General features: G+C 43.9%; 2 protein-coding genes across 4 annotated transcripts in view; one reads left to right on the top strand and one right to left on the bottom strand.

The window, feature by feature from the left end:
* Window positions 1-17,158, top strand: part of LOC106745960 (runt-related transcription factor 1-like) — a 108,000-nt gene that overhangs the window by 37,877 nt on the left and 52,965 nt on the right. The window lies entirely within an intron of this gene.
* The window catches only part of LOC106745961 (runt-related transcription factor 2-like), a 9,700-nt gene continuing 3,087 nt past the window's right edge, over window positions 10,546-17,158 (bottom strand). Inside the window, exons 3-4 of the mRNA XM_014622035.1 lie at window positions 16,732-16,842; window positions 10,546-14,844 (exon numbers count right to left, since the gene is read on the bottom strand). Of these exons, the coding sequence (XP_014477521.1) occupies window positions 14,408-14,844; window positions 16,732-16,842 (548 nt within the window). The 3' untranslated portion in view covers window positions 10,546-14,407. The remainder of the gene's footprint in view (window positions 14,845-16,731; window positions 16,843-17,158) is intronic.

Below are 17,158 nucleotides of genomic sequence, written 5' to 3'. Positions count from 1 at the left end.
TACCAAACCCCTTCCGGGAGTGCTCTTGCGTTATCTACATCCTCTAATAATGCATTCGGCGATGTAATCCTCAAAACGTATTTCTTCCTGCTCCTGTGGAAATATGAGCCACGAATCTTTTGGTCAACGACACCTACGCGTCCCGTGGGATCTTCCACTTTGCGCGTCGCCCGTCGATGAATGTCCCGGAAGAGACGTTCTTTCGGGCCGCGCGGCTCGCACCAGGATGCTCGCGCCATTATATAACGTCGAATAGTATTGTCCGCGGAAAGACGGTATAAAGTTTCGGATGATTGTACTTTCGCATCTTCGACGACATCTCCCCCTCCCGGGGCTGGAGACGTCTCAATTACTCGATCTCACCTGCTTTTACCTGCCGCCCGCTGACCCTACGTGGGAGAATGTTCGCACGAATGAAAGTGGCACCTATAAAAAACGTGAGCATTCGTGGTGACAGATGGGGAGATACAGCTATACACGGTTACGCAATACCCCTACTGATCTATGGTGAATTTTCTCCCGGGTCTCCCTGAAATTTCATTAAATCCGTAATGCCGCGCGAATGGTACGAGCTAAAAATGCTTTTGCGTCTTTTTATCTATCGATAAGAACACGAATGTGAGAAATACGAAGGGAGGAACATCGAGGCACGATCTATTTATAGATATTCTCGGTAAATCGATCGCCGATTTGCTCAGGTCCGCAAGTAAATAATCTCGATCGTGAATCGCACGTTTCACTGCGCATATCAGCTTTATATTCTTGCTTGCACGCGACAGGGAAGGTTCTCACGAGGAAAGCAATTGTCTCCAAGCGCGACAAAAGTTAAATTTCACAGATTTGTATTGTAAAGCCACATTTCAAGTTAAAGATGTTCGATGGATCAAGTCAATACCGTCTAGTCGGAGCACAAGGGAGAACTCCGTGGCACCCATTGTGCTACACGTGCGCAAGCCTGACACACTTTCTCGCAAAACGGATCCTGTCGTGTTGCCGACCTTAACCGATACTTTGTGTAGATCATTTTGCGACGTGCTGCCAGCCCGTTCTCTGCCACAATTCGCTTCTTTTATCCCTACTCTTGCCCACGTAGAGCCACGTGCCTCTTGGTCCATACCGAAGGATTCATGCAGCGGTTTGCCTGTGCCGGCTAAAGTTTATTGGTAGTTCGCAAAGCGTGGGTTAAACCTTGACGCGCAACCCCTGCTTCTTTCATAAATCAGCTCGGGGTCGTGTGCTCCGAAATAAAGAAAAGCTCGCCAAATCGTTATGCATAGACGTAGACCTAGAAAGGAAAGACGCATGTTGTGAAATTTCGTTCGAGTTTTCATGAAATGTGAAAGACCTTTCTCTCTTTCGGCCTTCCTGTTCTACTCCGTTAAATCCATTTTCTCCTTTTACGTTTTCTGGGAAAATGTTTGGGCCCTATTGCGTTTTCCGTTGAGAAAATTGATAACAAAGTTGTTTACCGGAACGAATAGTTCGTCGGTCTATACGGTAATTAAAATTCATACCGAAGAATAATTTTTTTTTCTGGTTAGATACAAACGAACATTTTTCCTTCTGATTTTTTGAATATGTGGAACAGTAAATCCGCTGACCCAGAACCCCTAGCTTTAGGTAAATCCTGCGTTTTTCCTTCTCTTCTCCGCTACCCTTTCTCTCTCTCTTTCTATCTTTTCTCGCTCGACGCAGATAGGCCGTAAACGAGCGTCGACGGGTTACACACCGAGCGAACGGGATCGCGATTCTTTCCGACCACCCTCTTATTCGCGTCACCCTCCTCTCCGCGTCACGGTAGCACGTGGGCCCACCCTCGATCCTGCAGAAAGAGAGAAATGCGATTTAGGATATCCGCGATGGCGGTGGCTAGATTAAAGGGATCTTGTAAGACATCCGCTCGAGTTACTAATAAAGTACTTCGTCAATCTGCTCTTGTTCGTTTCGCGATGCTTGGAACGAATGTTCGTGCGAATTAATTCCCAAGCGAATAAATAAAGACAGATGACATCAGCCGAATTTAGATGAACAAAATGTAAAATTTTTTGCGGGTATTATTACAAAAGGATTCTTTCATGGAAAGAATATTGTAGTAAATTTACTGTAAAAGTTTGTAATGCTGGAATATACCGGAATTATTATTGAAATTACTATGTGTGTTGTAATTTTTAATGATGCGTACACACATGATCTATATCACTAAAGATTATACATAGTAATTTCGATAATAATTCCGGTATATTCTAGCATTACAAACTTTTATAATAATTTTTGCTACAATACTTTCTCCGTGTAAGATTTATAGCTTGCAATGCAGAATATTTCTAAGTTGCAACATTCCACTGCTTAAATTTTGCCTTGTAAATATATAAATGAATAGTTTGTTCAGGTATATTGGAGTCAAGGATACATTTTGACCTACAAAATTCGATTCGCTTACCCTATATTTTCGCTGCAACCACCCTATATTGTAAAGAGTTCTATCCTGACACGACGGTGAACCGTGACAAATTTTAAGTACAAAACACATTTTAAGTACAAAAAATGTGACTTTAAATTTGTGCGAATAACGGAGCTCACCCGTCTTACAGTCGGCCAACAGTTCAAAAGAATTTTTAAATGTTAAACGATGGGAAAGTAAAAGATAGATAGATAGATAGAGAGAGAGAGAGAGAGAGAGAGAGAGAGAGAGAGACTGTAGTTTCAAGTAACGATCATTAATACAAGCCCACGTACGATATGAAATGATCTTTTGTTAACACGATTTTCCAGTAAATGTAGCACAGTGTCTAGACCTCTTTATTGAGATTCATTGCAAGTTTTGAAAACATCATAATAATGGAGACATTTTAAATAAAAATATTTTCGAAGGGTTAATCTGTTATTTTAGAAAGAAGCGAAAATAGATGGGTAGGGCGGCAGTATTCTTTATGTTGATTATATACGGTCTTGTGGTCAACTGTTTCTTTTTCCTTTGTATGTGTAGCTAATTGTAAGAAACAGCGAATATGCTAAATCATTCTGCTTCCTGGGAGACGACGTTTTATGTCCATTCAGTAGTTTTAATAAAAACGATGTATTCCAAAATCCTTTTTTCGTGGCTACGACGGCGCTGTTTTAAAAAATACTCCTCACATTTTATAACATGCTCAGGACACATTTTCGGGAAAGCGACATTCTCTCAACGCAGCGCGATCTTTTTGTTGATCCCTTTTTTACTATTATCTCGGCTAACGTAAAATAAAAATTACTCTCCGTGCGATTTTATTTTAATGAAAAATGAAATGCTGCGTTGTCGTGTTTTATTTATTTCTTTTTGCAAAACAGGCAATAGAGGTGATAAGTCGCGCGAGCTAAACGCAGTGATAGGATAGGTTGGACACATTGCAGGTCTGAGACGATCACGCCGGAGATTTTCGAGAATGGCACGATGCCGGGGTACCACATATGGCCGTCGGGGAGTATTAGATAATGGTGTTAGCTCTCCCCCGTATATTCAGCCACCCTATTTCTAGCGGTAGCCTCGGTACAAAGAACCCTGGGTACGCGACATGCACACAAGTAGAACGCGCGTATTGTCGTTGAGCCCGTTGATGAATGCGTGTCTCATCGACGCGATTCTGTTTGCGATGTTAGAGCTGTCAACACATCCCAATCTAAAAGCTCTGTCTCTAACGCGCTCATTTCAACGTATTATTCACTGCAAAATGTATATATTCGCGTTATTTATACAGAAATATTATTACGTCAATTCGTAACTAATGAATAACTTCGTATAGAATATGACTGTTCATTTTATCGAGCACGCGAAATATCAGTTTTACCATTCGTGAACTTTATTGCTTCCCAATTAAACATTATTGCAGCCTCTCGACACTTTCATAGTTAGAAACTCTCTCGCGGGTAAAAAAAATTCTCATTAAAAAAGTGAATGCCGCCGATCATGTTTTACATAGTCACGATAGATATTTCGTGCGTTACGCGCGCGCGTAAAAATATACACGGTTTCTTATCAGTCGGCGATTTTCTCGTCGGAGATTTTCGCGCAGTATCGATACTCGAGGTTCTAGAGTAGCCGTACGAATGAGAATCCGGCGCGGACGGATACCCCACGAGGTATTAACGTCTACAGAATGGACCGGGTGGTTTAGAAAGGGAGGAAGGCGGAGGTGCAGTTGAAAGGCGAAGGGGAGGGAGTTTGGTTGATTTTGAGGGGTTGCTACGGGGGTTGTCGTGGCGTACCCCTGCGGGCTCCCGCTCTCGGCTCCTAGAGGCCAGGGTGGTTTACCCCCGACGACCGTAATACGCTGTACGAGGGGTGAGAGTGCAGTGAGAGTATACGCGGGCGTGTGTATGCGTGCACACGCGTTAGAAACGCGATGTTACGTATGTGGGTAGCCGCGTGCTTCGTGTATAGTCGACGATATTAATGGTGGGGCATAGGAAAACAAGTTTTTTATGCGCACGAACAAACAAAATTCTTTAAAAAATTTAATAACTCTCTTTACTCTCTTTTAACGGTCGAATTTGTAATGGAGCGGAAAGTCGGATTTCTTTCGGATAACATTTAGAGATTGTTATTTATCGATTTACAGAAATACGATTGCACCAGCTCGTCCACTCTCACGCTTACTCGTCTACGATAATCTGCGACATCAATTGACAGTTCGGTGTTGCTAGTTCGTTTTCTTTTATATTAATTTCATCATTTCGATGCGTTACGTCGCGAATGTTTTCTCTCGTAAATTTCGCGCGCTGTACACATACGTCATCAAGCACGTCGCGTACGACTAAAGGGGACCACCGGACCAAGAATAATCGATAAATCTGCTCTAGAAGGGCGAACTCATCCCCTGTAGTCTGTAGTGCTGTACGTCCAAGTGATCTTTAGGATCAGTAACGACACGCTTGCTTCTCGAAAAAGTATGCCACGGTGTCGCCTTTGAAACACGAATAACGTTCGTAAGCAGGATTTCTCTTCGCGCTAATTTCACGATATTTTTACAAAGGTTCCTAAGCAACTAAAGATCTGTCCGATATTCATTACGCGTTAACATACGATACTTGTATTACGCTAAAAGAAAATAAAAAATTTTTGAGAGCAGTTATCATTAAAATAATTAGAGATAGTACGTTTTTTTAAATATGCAAATAATTCATCAGCTCTGAAATACTGTGAAATACTGTGTGAAAAAATACACACATGCGTTCACACACGCACGCACGCACGCACGCACGCGAGCTCGGAAGTGAGAAAGAATGACATTTCCCGTTGTTCGTCGAGCTGACGTCACGGAGAGGGCGAGAAGTTCGTAATCTATGTGAGAACCTCTGCGGGGTAAGTCTCACCCCATCCAGTCATGTGTGATGGACCTAAATGGATGAGACGCACCCTTGCAGCGGCTGCTGGCCTATCGGCTGTCCATAATTTTTGCAGCTATTCTAAAGGGTAATATCTGGAGGGTGGGTGCACGGGGCTCTCTCTTTCTCGCTGCCTCCGAGAGGATAGGTACTAAGTACCCACTTGCTCCGCGCGACATTAAAAATGTCAGGGTGCTTTTGCCACGTACGTGTAGACCCTAATCTAGTCCTCGTCCTCCACCCTCTTTCCGTCGATGGTGGAGTGTAAGATAGCGCAAATGCATCTTCTCGTTGACGTTCCCGTGATCTCGATAGGTTTTACGCGCGGTATACATTGCTGTAACTGCATTCGCACCTGTTAAAAATAGAGCGCTTCTAGCGCCGCGTCGAGGTTATTAGTTGCATGTTTTCGATATGCAGTATTAAATTTCTCGGCAGTTAAATTCCTCCGTAATATTCTCGTAGTAACGTGGCTTTCGCGAGTCTTTGGGGAACATTGCTTTCGCATCCGAACCGTCGCCGGCGATTTCCACATTTCGCGCTTTGCAAAGTGAAGCCTACGAGCTTCTCCGGGGTTATGTGAAGGAACGCGCGAGCGAGAGTGAGTGAGTGTGAGAGAGAGAAAGAGAGAGGGGGGCAACTGGAGATATTACGTAGGTTCATTTCGACGTGAATCGATTTGGCAAATTGGTCAATCGCTGAGGGGTCAGAATTTCAGTAGCGGCTGCGATGACGGGGTAGAGAGAACGAGGCTGCCGCCCGAGGGGGTGGTGTCGGGTTGTACGAGGACGGTGGAAGGAGAGCCGGTGTAAGGAAATTGTTCCGACGTGTCCACTTCCTCCCGGACTGATGAGTTCCGTTCTGCCACTGGGTGGGAACTGGGTGGACCCTCGCAAAAAGAAGCCGAGGGTCCGGTACGAACGCTTCGAACTTACCTAGGAATTTGATCGAGGGGCCGATTTCACGGGTTTTGAAGCGGGTCAGGTACGGCGTGCGCTGAAATCGCGGCATTCGCGTATGCGAGTCGCGTAACTTGGCTTCGTTGCGGGACTTGCAGGCTCGCAAATCGGCGAGACAAGAATATACGCATGATATTTATGAGATAATATCTAGAAAAGAATATCACAGACATGCCTGAGAAAGATTACCGAAACTATCACTTCAAAGCTATTGTCGTTATCATATCTTCAAAGCTATTGTTGTTACCATATCTTCAAAGCTATTGTCGTTACCATATTTTCAAAATCGAAATTTTATAGCCGGGTTATCGCATCAAGGTTATCGTAGAATGTAAATATTCTTCTAGAATTGTTCGTACAGATAAAAATTCCTTGTTATCTTGGATAACCGAATCTTTCCGTCAATTGTATTTGAAAGAAGATTCAATAACTGAGACGTTTACAACGCTTTCTTTCTTTTTCCGTTTTTTAGCTGAAAATAAGAACTTTGTTAGTTAGTTTGCCTTTGATTGTTGGCCGGTTTGGGTGAAGGTATCTCACGAAGCTAGGTAAATCATAAAATACAGACGGCATCGTACAGGTAATAGGTTTGTTTCGGTTCCTCAGGCGTTCTTCGTAACCCTAAATAGTGTCATAAATCCTTCTTTATTGATTTACGTAGATTTTTTTTATCATTTTTTGTCAACAACCCTTTACGTTAACCACTGGTTAGAAAGAGTGCGATACGTCTCGTCCATTTCGTCAGACCGGTGGACGCGACGTAAGATCCCGTCGGCGGCGATTGGCGCTCGGTAGTTTCACGATACCTCGGATGAAAAAAAAAAAAGAACGACGGTGGAACAAAAGAAGAATCGCGTAGTGGGTTGATTGGAGCGGGCGAGCGAGTGAGTGAGAGAAAAATTCCAACACGCAAAGGAACAAAAGCACCGGTGTGTGCCGCTCGTTCGCCACGAGCGAACAAGTTTTCCCTCGGAAACAAACGCGCGGCGCAAGATCGATCCGCGTTCCTCGAAGCGAGACCGCGCGCCGATTTAGCGCGGGCATGAAAATCGACGATTCCCGCGAAACGATTCGCCTTTTCAGCGGACGAACGAACGAGCCGACGGCTCTCTCTCTCTTGCCGCCGCGATCGACGGTCAAACGCGAGCGACCGCGCCTCGACGAGACGAACGCGTGCGTGAACGCACCACCGGCGACGTGCACGTGACTGTGGCGCAGGTACTCTTTAATCCGCGACGGCCGCGGGAGCGCGGGTCGATAACCGATAACGAGGTCGAGGCATTGCGATGCAAAACAGCTCGTTAAGCGAAGGTTTCTCTCCTAAGGTCGCGCGACGTCGCGTTCGTCTTTACCGTCGCCCGCGCGCGGCAGCCACGACGTAAAAGACGTTAAGTTCGAGAGCGGGGCGCCTCCCGAAGACGGCGATTCTGTGTGTCGTCGTCGGGAAGATGAAGAGGAGGATAGTCGTTCCACTCCTCGACTTCTTCTTCTTCGTCGTCGTCGTCGTCGTCGTTGTTGAAAGCCTCTCGAAAGAGGCTTATTATTTCCGCGGTCTCTCCCGCCGCACGTCGTCCCCCTCCCGGCTCCCGCGAAACACCGTGTAATCCTCGACACGTTTCATCCTAGGAACAATTAGTGTACCGCTCAAGGGAGGGCTCGCCTGGGTGGGGACGATTCTTTTTTAGACTAGTTCGAGGGATTCGCAGGGACGACGATAAAGGTCCTTTGAGTAGCGCGCTGCGGGCGCGTCCTCCTCCCGTTCTGTTTTATTATACCGCCGTCGCGGCGGTTGATTTCAAGGAGATAACCCCCGGCTCGCAAATTCGGCTGCGTTATCCGCGAAGAAACAACGGCGGAGATTCGCGCTGTTTCCATCTCGTCGACGTATTTGACGGCGTTGCGAGCGACGAGATCCGAGCCGTCCGTTCTCTTTCGGGGGCGGTGGCCCATTTATTATCGACGTAAACCCGCCCTGACGAATTTACCTCGCGCGATCGCGTTGACACTGTGCAGCCGTGAAGAGAGACCTTTACGAGCGCGTAATTCGGCGCGTACAACGCGAGCTACGTACGTAAACGCAGCATCCCGGCGTGCAGAGGCGGCGCAGCCTCTTTCGCATGCGTAACGCCTGCGGTCGGCGCGTTGTTGGGCAGGTGAACCGGGCGAGAGCGACACACAGCGAGAGGGCGGACGGGCGCGGGGTAGTTACTAATTGTCCGAGCCCTTCACCCCTCGACCAACCCCCCTCATCAGCGCTGATTGCCTAACTCTAGGACCCTCAAACCCCAGGGTCCTCACGATCCTAGACCGGGCGGCGAAGAGGATCGACGTCCTCTCTCTGGCGTGTCGACGGAGCGAATCAACCGCTCCTTCCGCGTCGCATTATACTTCAATCGCTCGTGGAGTCCTCGTTCGACCGGTTACACGTCGATCTCCGCCGGGCGCTCGGGGCTAATTGGAATAGTTAAAATAATTCGATTTTATTTCGACGTACTGAATAATCGAAGTGAATTTTATTTGACGTGTTCGCAGTGTGTGTGCATGCGCGCATATATGTATTATTGAAATTTTTACTTCGCGCCGTATGAATCTTTCATATTCGATAATGCGCGCGAGCTGGATCGTTACAAGAATTTTCGCGGAAATATACATGCAAATTTCGTTGCTATAATTAACGTAATTATCTCGAGAAATTTTCATTTTCCCCTCCCGGCTTGCGTTCCCGGTCGCGAGAGGGTTCGGGGCGCGACGCCCCCTGCGCAAAACGCCAAACGATTCTCCTAATAAGAGCGGTTTTGTAACCTGGAAACGCGAGTGGAGGTCTGCGTACACCGAAAGTCGATTATTCATTCCCGGGGACTCGCGCGTACGCCCGTTGATTTTTTCCACCCTTGCCGCCGCTGACTCAATTATACATGACGATTCTTTGAGCAAACATTAGTTAGCACCGGCTGGCTCGCGCGCCGGATTGGCTTGGATCGGTTCGGCTCGGTTCGTGTGGCGACCCTTCATGGTTGCTTGGTTCCGTTGTCTACTCGTCAACGAACAGAGCCCCGCGACTACACACGGGGTGTCAACGCGGTTCTCATTTTCTCGCCGGGGCTAATTCCATTAAATTCCGCGCAAAAGCTACGCGAGAGAAAGAGGGAGAGAGATCGCCGTCGATGCAGCGACCGGTGACTTTTGGAAATTCAGGCCGCGCCCGATCGCGATTTTTAATCAAGGCGATCTGATCAAGATTTTACATCGTGTTGACGCGTTTACGCGCCACGTATCGAATTTCTGCAACGTTTTCGATCCTAGGGTACATATCGACGATGCGCGCGCGTTTGCTCGCTTGCGTATACGTTTGCACCTGCAGTCGGAATGCGAAAATTGAGTTATTCGACGTCACCGAGATTAACTGCGCTCGAACTCTGTGCACCGGTTGACAAACACGACCGGAACAATTCAGAAAAAAAACTATCCCTTACCCCAGGTCGTGTTTCAGCGTGATGCGGCACAGTCCCGACGGACATTTCACGTTATGCGATATCTCGCTGAATGAACCGAACGTCGCCAAGTGTCGTCGAGCGGGCGAACGAGCGGTGTGTTTATGTTTTTATGAAAAGTGCACGAATTTGGGCGTGCGATCATTTGGCGAAAAATCGCCCTCACACAGTTGGGCCGATTCCGACGACCTCGCGCGAAGAACCACTGATCCGTCGGATTTGTTCGGGAGGCTCGAAACTTGAGAGCCGCTGATGTCCCGAGCCTATAGGTACTAATACAGATCTCACATACTCCCCTCGATATAAACCATTCTCCACCCTTATGCTCGGGATTCCCTTGTGTGAGGATACTTGTGTGTGGAATCCCCAGCGCGCACACATGAAGAAGTCGGGGAACGACCGCGCGGCGGTACGACCATTCAGATTTAAATCGCGACAAAAAAAAAATATGGATTCCCCTTGCAGCGGCACGGAGCACGACGTTCCGCTCTCTTTCATATTCTTCCTTTCTGCTCGCAACGTCTGAATCGCTCGATTCGATTTTTTTGACACTTTCGAAAATGAACGAACGGCCGCGCGAGCGACGGCATCGATCATTTCTGTGATGTAATAGTGATCGATCGTTAAATATCATTTTAGCGGAGATGAAAGGGAGCGGAGTGAAAAGTGCAATGCGCGATTAAACACAGTGGATTGTCACAGGTATTTTTACGTAGAGTTTGATTTTATTCTTCTTCTTGCATTCTTTTAGATCCACATACAACCGATTTACATTAAATTACACTTCTAGCATCTCTGCCATTTATAGTTATCGTTTCTTGACAATCGACGAAAAGGAAGGAGGGCTTACAGTAAGAGGTAGAAAATCATCGAGAAGGTTTCGAAGTGCGAACCGAAATGTTTAGTGCATGCACGCTTTGAAACATTTATCTTTATAAGGTCCATTATCAGTATACATAAACGTTATTAGTATTAGCGATTCATGCTCTCGTAGATTTCTTTTCCTTTTCATTGATTGTACATCTAAGAATCTGTATCATTTACAATAATATTTTAATTTATTTATATCCACCCTCTCTCTTGCAGATACATACTCAATATACGTATGTACACTACCGTGTGGGAGACTAAGTAAACGTATAATTATGTTTTTATTAAAACTATATTTTTTAAATTTTTTAATCAAAATTGCCTTTCACCAGGCTAATATCTAAGCTCAAGCCGTAGATTGTTGATCATAGATTTTTATTGTTTCGTTTGGATAATGGCCTAATTACGCAATGATTGCAACGTTATTCAAATTAATTAGTTTCAAAATGAATTAAAAATCGTCGGACTCTTTTGGAGCTGTTTTCGTTTGTTCCAGAGCACGTTGAAAAACACATGTTGCGACCTTTTTGATTCTTTCTTCAATAGGTTTCTTTTTCTGACGTGGGTTTCGCGTCAGTTGTGCCCCTTTTTGACCTATTCGGAATTCTTTCTCGAGCTACTTTTACGCTCTTGCGTAATCTTTGACGTGAGCGCTTTTCTTTACAGATTTAGTTTTGTGTGATTAGAGGAGATATTATGGAACCGTTCTTGATTACGATTTTGAATTAATTTTGAAATTTTGAAAGATTTGAAATTGTTATGTTGACATCATTCGACAGATTAAATGGTAACATTCTTATTTAAGATCACGACACTGAGAGATTTTGATAATCGTTTTAATTGAAGTGGACTTTTCATTCGCGAGAAAAGGCTGAAATTAAAAACTTACCGAGTACAATATAGATACTAATAATAATTTATTACAAGTGTATGATGGAAGGAACGAAATGATTTTATATCGAAACCTTCTCGGACAGTTTCACAATAGCTCCTTCGTGATTTCGACGTAGTGATTACAGGGACCGATTCAGTTGCAAATTTCGAAATCAATTATTTTGGCAGAGTAACAATTCACAGTATCGATTTATATACCCTTCAAAAATTAATCATGTTATGTAACGTTTATTTGAACTAATTTTATGCATTAATCTCGGATTACGCATATAATGAAAAAATAAATTGAAAAAAATATCTTTATAAGATATAAGATATTGTTACGTCCTGGACGGTCCGCGACATGCGTAGCGGGAGCGGCTCCGCCACGCTTAGCAGCTAATTAAGCCGAGAGGGAAGGTGGGAAGATTTTACGCGTGGTTTTGAAGTGGGATCGGAATAACAGGACTATAAGAAAAGAGACAAGAACAAAATAAAACGAAATAGTAATATAATTTATTACCGTCTTCACGAAATTTGGATTATTCTCGGTCGAGATGGCAACAAGTTTTTCGCAATGACCCGAAGGGATAGACTAAGATTAACTGCGTCGGACTGTATTGAAGTATGGATACCGGCTCGTGTTATTATTATTAGTTTATAAAGGTAGACTTTCGATGTCGGCTGGTTCAATATAGTAGATTGAAAGAAGTACTTTGCCCTTGAAAGAAGAGGGAGGGGAGGCAGGCTGCATGGCTGAGATTTCTCACAATATCTGGCACTTGCTGATGCACCACACGGATTTTCTCAGAGATGCGATTTCTCGTGATTGACTGGGTACCGAAGTGACTTCACTAAGAACCGCGAAGGTTGAAAAGGAGACCGATACTCAAAACTTAGTTTTGAATAGAACTGAATCTGACAACTGACGACTCAAGACTTGAGACTCGGAACTTGGAACTCTGAACTGACTGCTTAAAGAAGAGGTTTTTATTTATAAGCTCGTTCTAGTCTCCCTCTTCTTTCCGCAACTGCAATGGTCAGCATTTTCGGTGGGAACACCAACGGACTTGGTGTTCCACGGTGGTCTTAGGTTTACAGAGATAAGACGAGAGTCGGATCATGCACATCCGTTCTCACGAAGCGGAAAAATTTAGTTTATCTAAATTGCACATGATATCTAAAAATCGCATAACATAACCCATTTCATACACCGAGCATGATCGGTGAGACAATAAGGTCAGAAGGCGCGGAATTATCGGATCAATTTTGAATTTTAATACAATAATAGAAATGAGGGAAGTTATGAGATTTTCTATAAATGGTAAATGACGCGGGGACTAGGCTTTCGCGCGCTGATAAGTCACGGAGCCTTCACGGATGATCCTTGAAGAGATTCTTATTTTGCTTAAAATTTGGTGGTCAGTCTGCGTAACGATACTTCTGCTATTCGACAGCAGTGACTGCCGGATCTAATTTAATTGAATTTAATAAGCTCGAAAAGCTGTAAGTAAAAGATGTGAATTATTTTAATGAAACAAAATATAACGATACGGTCGAGACTACAAACATTATAATTGATTTTGGAAGCAGAAACGGTACGATGTCAACAGGCGACTACCGGGATGAAAGAAGAGTGTAGGAAAGGGAGAGCGAAAAAGAAGAGCGATAGAAAACAGGGGGGGAGGAGGTAGTTCCGGGATACCTCGGGACGTAACAATATTTATACTTGTCTTAATTGGTGTATTTTTAAGTATTCCGAGACGGTAGCATACATAAGTCTTCACACTTTTCTATGCTATATTATTGTCCATGTACTATCTACACGATATGTACAAGTCGAATATATACAATTATTTACACTTACAAAAAATGCATTGTGAACAACATTTAGGTTTCGATCGATTTACCGGTCGTACCACTGTGCTACCGGTTGAATCACTATTCCCGCGTTAGTCCCGTGATTTCTTCGTGCTCACCATCTGCGTCTTCGTAAAACCGAAGAAGCAGAATACATTCGGGTATACGATGAGAACAAGGATTTGTCATTTACTTCGGAAACTTTTATTTTTTTATCTTCGGATCGAGGACGGGCCGTTCCGGATGTCCGTCATAAACATTATCACTAGCCTTCCAACGTAACCATACATATAAATAGTACAGTACGGGGCTCTTGATGAGACAATTCAGAACACGAGGGAAAGAAATGGCCAATCAGAACCCCACTGTACTTGTCTGTGTACAATTATCATATATTATGATATCAACGCCAAATTTTAACGAGGCGTAGTGACTCTCTGGTGGCTGTACAAATATTAATATTACAAATTGTCGCGATATCGAGAAATTTATACTTAAGCAACTAAAAAATTTCGTGATTATTATCATGAACGTTTTTTTATCCACAAGTATTGTCACTTCTAAATGCCAATATTTTAGATATCGTGCCAGTATTATTTCTTCGAAAAATAATAGATTTTCAGATCATTATTAGGACAATAACGAAGATGAGACACTCATTCATCGGCTTGCGAAATTCATTGGAGAGTCTCACTTCGTAGTTACTGCCGGTTCGCTATCTGCACGCGGCGCTAGGCGAGAGTTTATTTCATTATTGCGTTTACTGCTTGAATCATACTTTTTAAGTATAATTCTTTTCTCTCAATACTATTTCTCTCAATAGTATTCACGTAAATAATTATTATAAGTTTACGTTACATATGTACGCGTTTGCCACTGTTTATACAATATATGATAATTGCTTATTGACAATTGCGGCAGGACTTTCATCCGTCATTTCTCCTCACCGCGTTTCGAATCGAGTATCGATGCCTTGTTGCTCGCCTACTTGGATTAGTACGGCCTCCATACTGGCTTCGGCACCTTCGTTTTTTTCGTCTCACTGCAATCTTTTTCGGGGGACGATGAGTTTCGTTCCGGTGTCGTGGATGGCCTCGGCGGCTCGCTGGTCTTTAATTTGATGCGTATGAAGGCACTTCGAGCCTCCTCGCCACACGTACCTCTTGCTCCCTCGGATCCGTTGCTGAACCCGCTGCTAGATCCACTGTTGGGGCTCAGTGACGACGCGCTTCTGGACGGACTGTTCGCGTGCATGCCCGTGGTCGTCGTCGTTGTCGTCGTCGTGGTTGTCGTCGTCGTCGTCGTCGTCGTCACCGTGCTGGTCGGTTCATAGGTGGTCGTTGTTGGTGGGTACGGCATAAACGGGTATGACACAACTGGCGGCGTGAAGCCCGAGAACAATTCCGGGTGCGCTGGTATCGGCAGGGACCCTGAACGATGACGAAGAGAGAGAGAATCGGTTAATCTCGGCCAGCTCGCGGGGGCGAGCGTAGTAGTAAGTCGCATTGTTGTTTCAACGACGGCGGGGATGTACGCGAGCGACGGTGAGAGGAAGAGAGAAAGAGAGAGAGAGAGAGAGAGAGTGAAGTGAGGCGACGGGGGGTCGAAAAGGGGTCCGCTGTGGGAAAAGGGAGCTCAGACTCACCCCTAGGTCCAGCTAGGGGGTATGAATCATCAGCAGGCGTCGCGGACTCGACGAAATCGATAACGTGGACTCTCTCTAGCCAGCGTGGCCTCTCTTTTGAGACTCTTTTTTGTGCTCCGTGATGCACAGAGATTTTTCCCGCTCGATCCTACTCTCGTTTTTTACCCCTTTTTGCGAAGCGCGTGGCGACTTTGTACAATTTATAGTAGGATTTGTAGAAGGAAGATAATGCGAAACATGACGCGCACTTCTTTACGATTTATAATTTATGGTAAACCGAAAGAGAAAGTGGGTTGGAGGGACGGGAATGCGTGTAAAAAAATGCGACCTCACTACTGAGTAAGTTATTTAACACGTTCGCTACTAGCGTCACACATGTGCGACGTAGTGATCTCTCGCGGGAGACCAGCGTCATATATTTGTGACGATAAAATTTTTTTCTACACGGAAAAAAAGTTTGGTTGAATTTACCAGAAACAATGAACGGACAAAACGTATTTCGGTTGAAGGAAATAGAATTTCGGGTTATAAAAACCAAATAGGATCATAAGAACCAGAAATTGTTTCCTTCAACCAAAACGTGTTTGGTTTGTTCAATGTCTGGTAAATTCAACACGATTTTTTCCATGTATGTCCACGTTATTAAACTAAATCTATTTTACACAGTTATGTAAAAAAATATATGAAATGGCCTATGGGAGGATCCTCCAAATAAAAGCCTAATAATGAACGTGTTAACGTTTTTTTAAGAAACAATGAAATGAGAGTAGTGTTCAATGAATACAATATTACACATTACTATTATCGGTCAACGCTAATCATCTGCTGTTGACGACTCGTTGTCAAGAGAATCAGCTGTACGTTCAGAGCGCTAAATGCGCGGGAATCAAGACACAGGTGTAACAATATTATACACGTTGATATTGCTATTATTAATTATACTATTACTATTAACCTGCGCGAAGAAAAATGGATACAGAAAAAAGAATCCAGTTCCTGCAGCAGAGTAGGAACCAGATGAAAACTTGATAACAAGAAATGAAAATTCGACGACATAATTTCGAAGCAAAATTTCGACGACAAAAAATAATACCCCTGTTAACGCAACTGAGAACATTCGTGTGAACATTCAACTTCATTAAAACTCTAAAAAAATGAAAACAATTGATTAAGTGGAAACCACCTACAGAAATCTTTCTGCTCTGTTCTTGCAATTGAATTTTTGTCTGGTCTCCAGACACCAGAAAATTCAGTAGCACTAACTTGTTGGTTTTTTCCCTATGTTTTTTCCCTGTAGGATGTAAACAGGAAAAAAATATATATATGTAAAATATATAAATATATGAGCATACATTCTGTCCGATTAAAACAAAGAAAGGACGCAAATCATATGGAACAATGAGCAAAAATATATTTTTCAAAATGCTCTATAATAATATAATAAATAAACAAACGTCTTATTGGGGTCGTCAATGATAACCCTGCCTTTTCCTGCCTTTCCCTACGGGATTAATTATTAACATTCAAGTCCCGATTCCTGCTGCACATGCAAACAATGACACAACTACTCTCAATTTCGAGTTTCTACTTTAACGAGCTTCTTCGAAGAATGGAATATTCTCGCGCGAGAAATAATACCAAATCTACATGCTCGGAACATGACGGAACATACCTTTAATTATAACAGGTGACGTTATGTGTGACCAGGGGCTTCCGAAATACGTCGTATCTAGCCAGGGGGTGAGTAAACCTAGTCCGGGAAATCCAGGTCCATATTGATAATCTATAAAACGAATCGGAAGTGCATCGATATACTAACACGAATATATTAGAGTGATAAAAATAGATAAAAAAATACATTTTTGCCTGGTCCCCAGACAACAGAAAATTCAGTAGCACCAATCAGAATTGTTTTTTCCCTGTAGGATGTAAACAGAAATGAAAAAAAAATATGAAAAACATATAAATATATAAACATACATTCTGTCCGATTAAAACAAGGAAAGGACGCAAATCATATCACCGTTTCGTTCGATGTTTCGGCTCACTGCGAACGCTCATCATCCGCAAGAAACTTTGATCCGCCAACGATCGCGATT

The sequence above is a fragment of the Dinoponera quadriceps genome, unplaced genomic scaffold, assembly GCF_001313825.1.
Source record: "Dinoponera quadriceps isolate SergipeBrazil2010 unplaced genomic scaffold, ASM131382v1 scaffold1872, whole genome shotgun sequence".
NCBI classification, from domain to species: Eukaryota; Metazoa; Arthropoda; class Insecta; order Hymenoptera; family Formicidae; genus Dinoponera; species Dinoponera quadriceps.
Note: the sequence above shows the minus strand (reverse complement) of the source record. Positions and strands in the feature narration are given on the sequence as shown.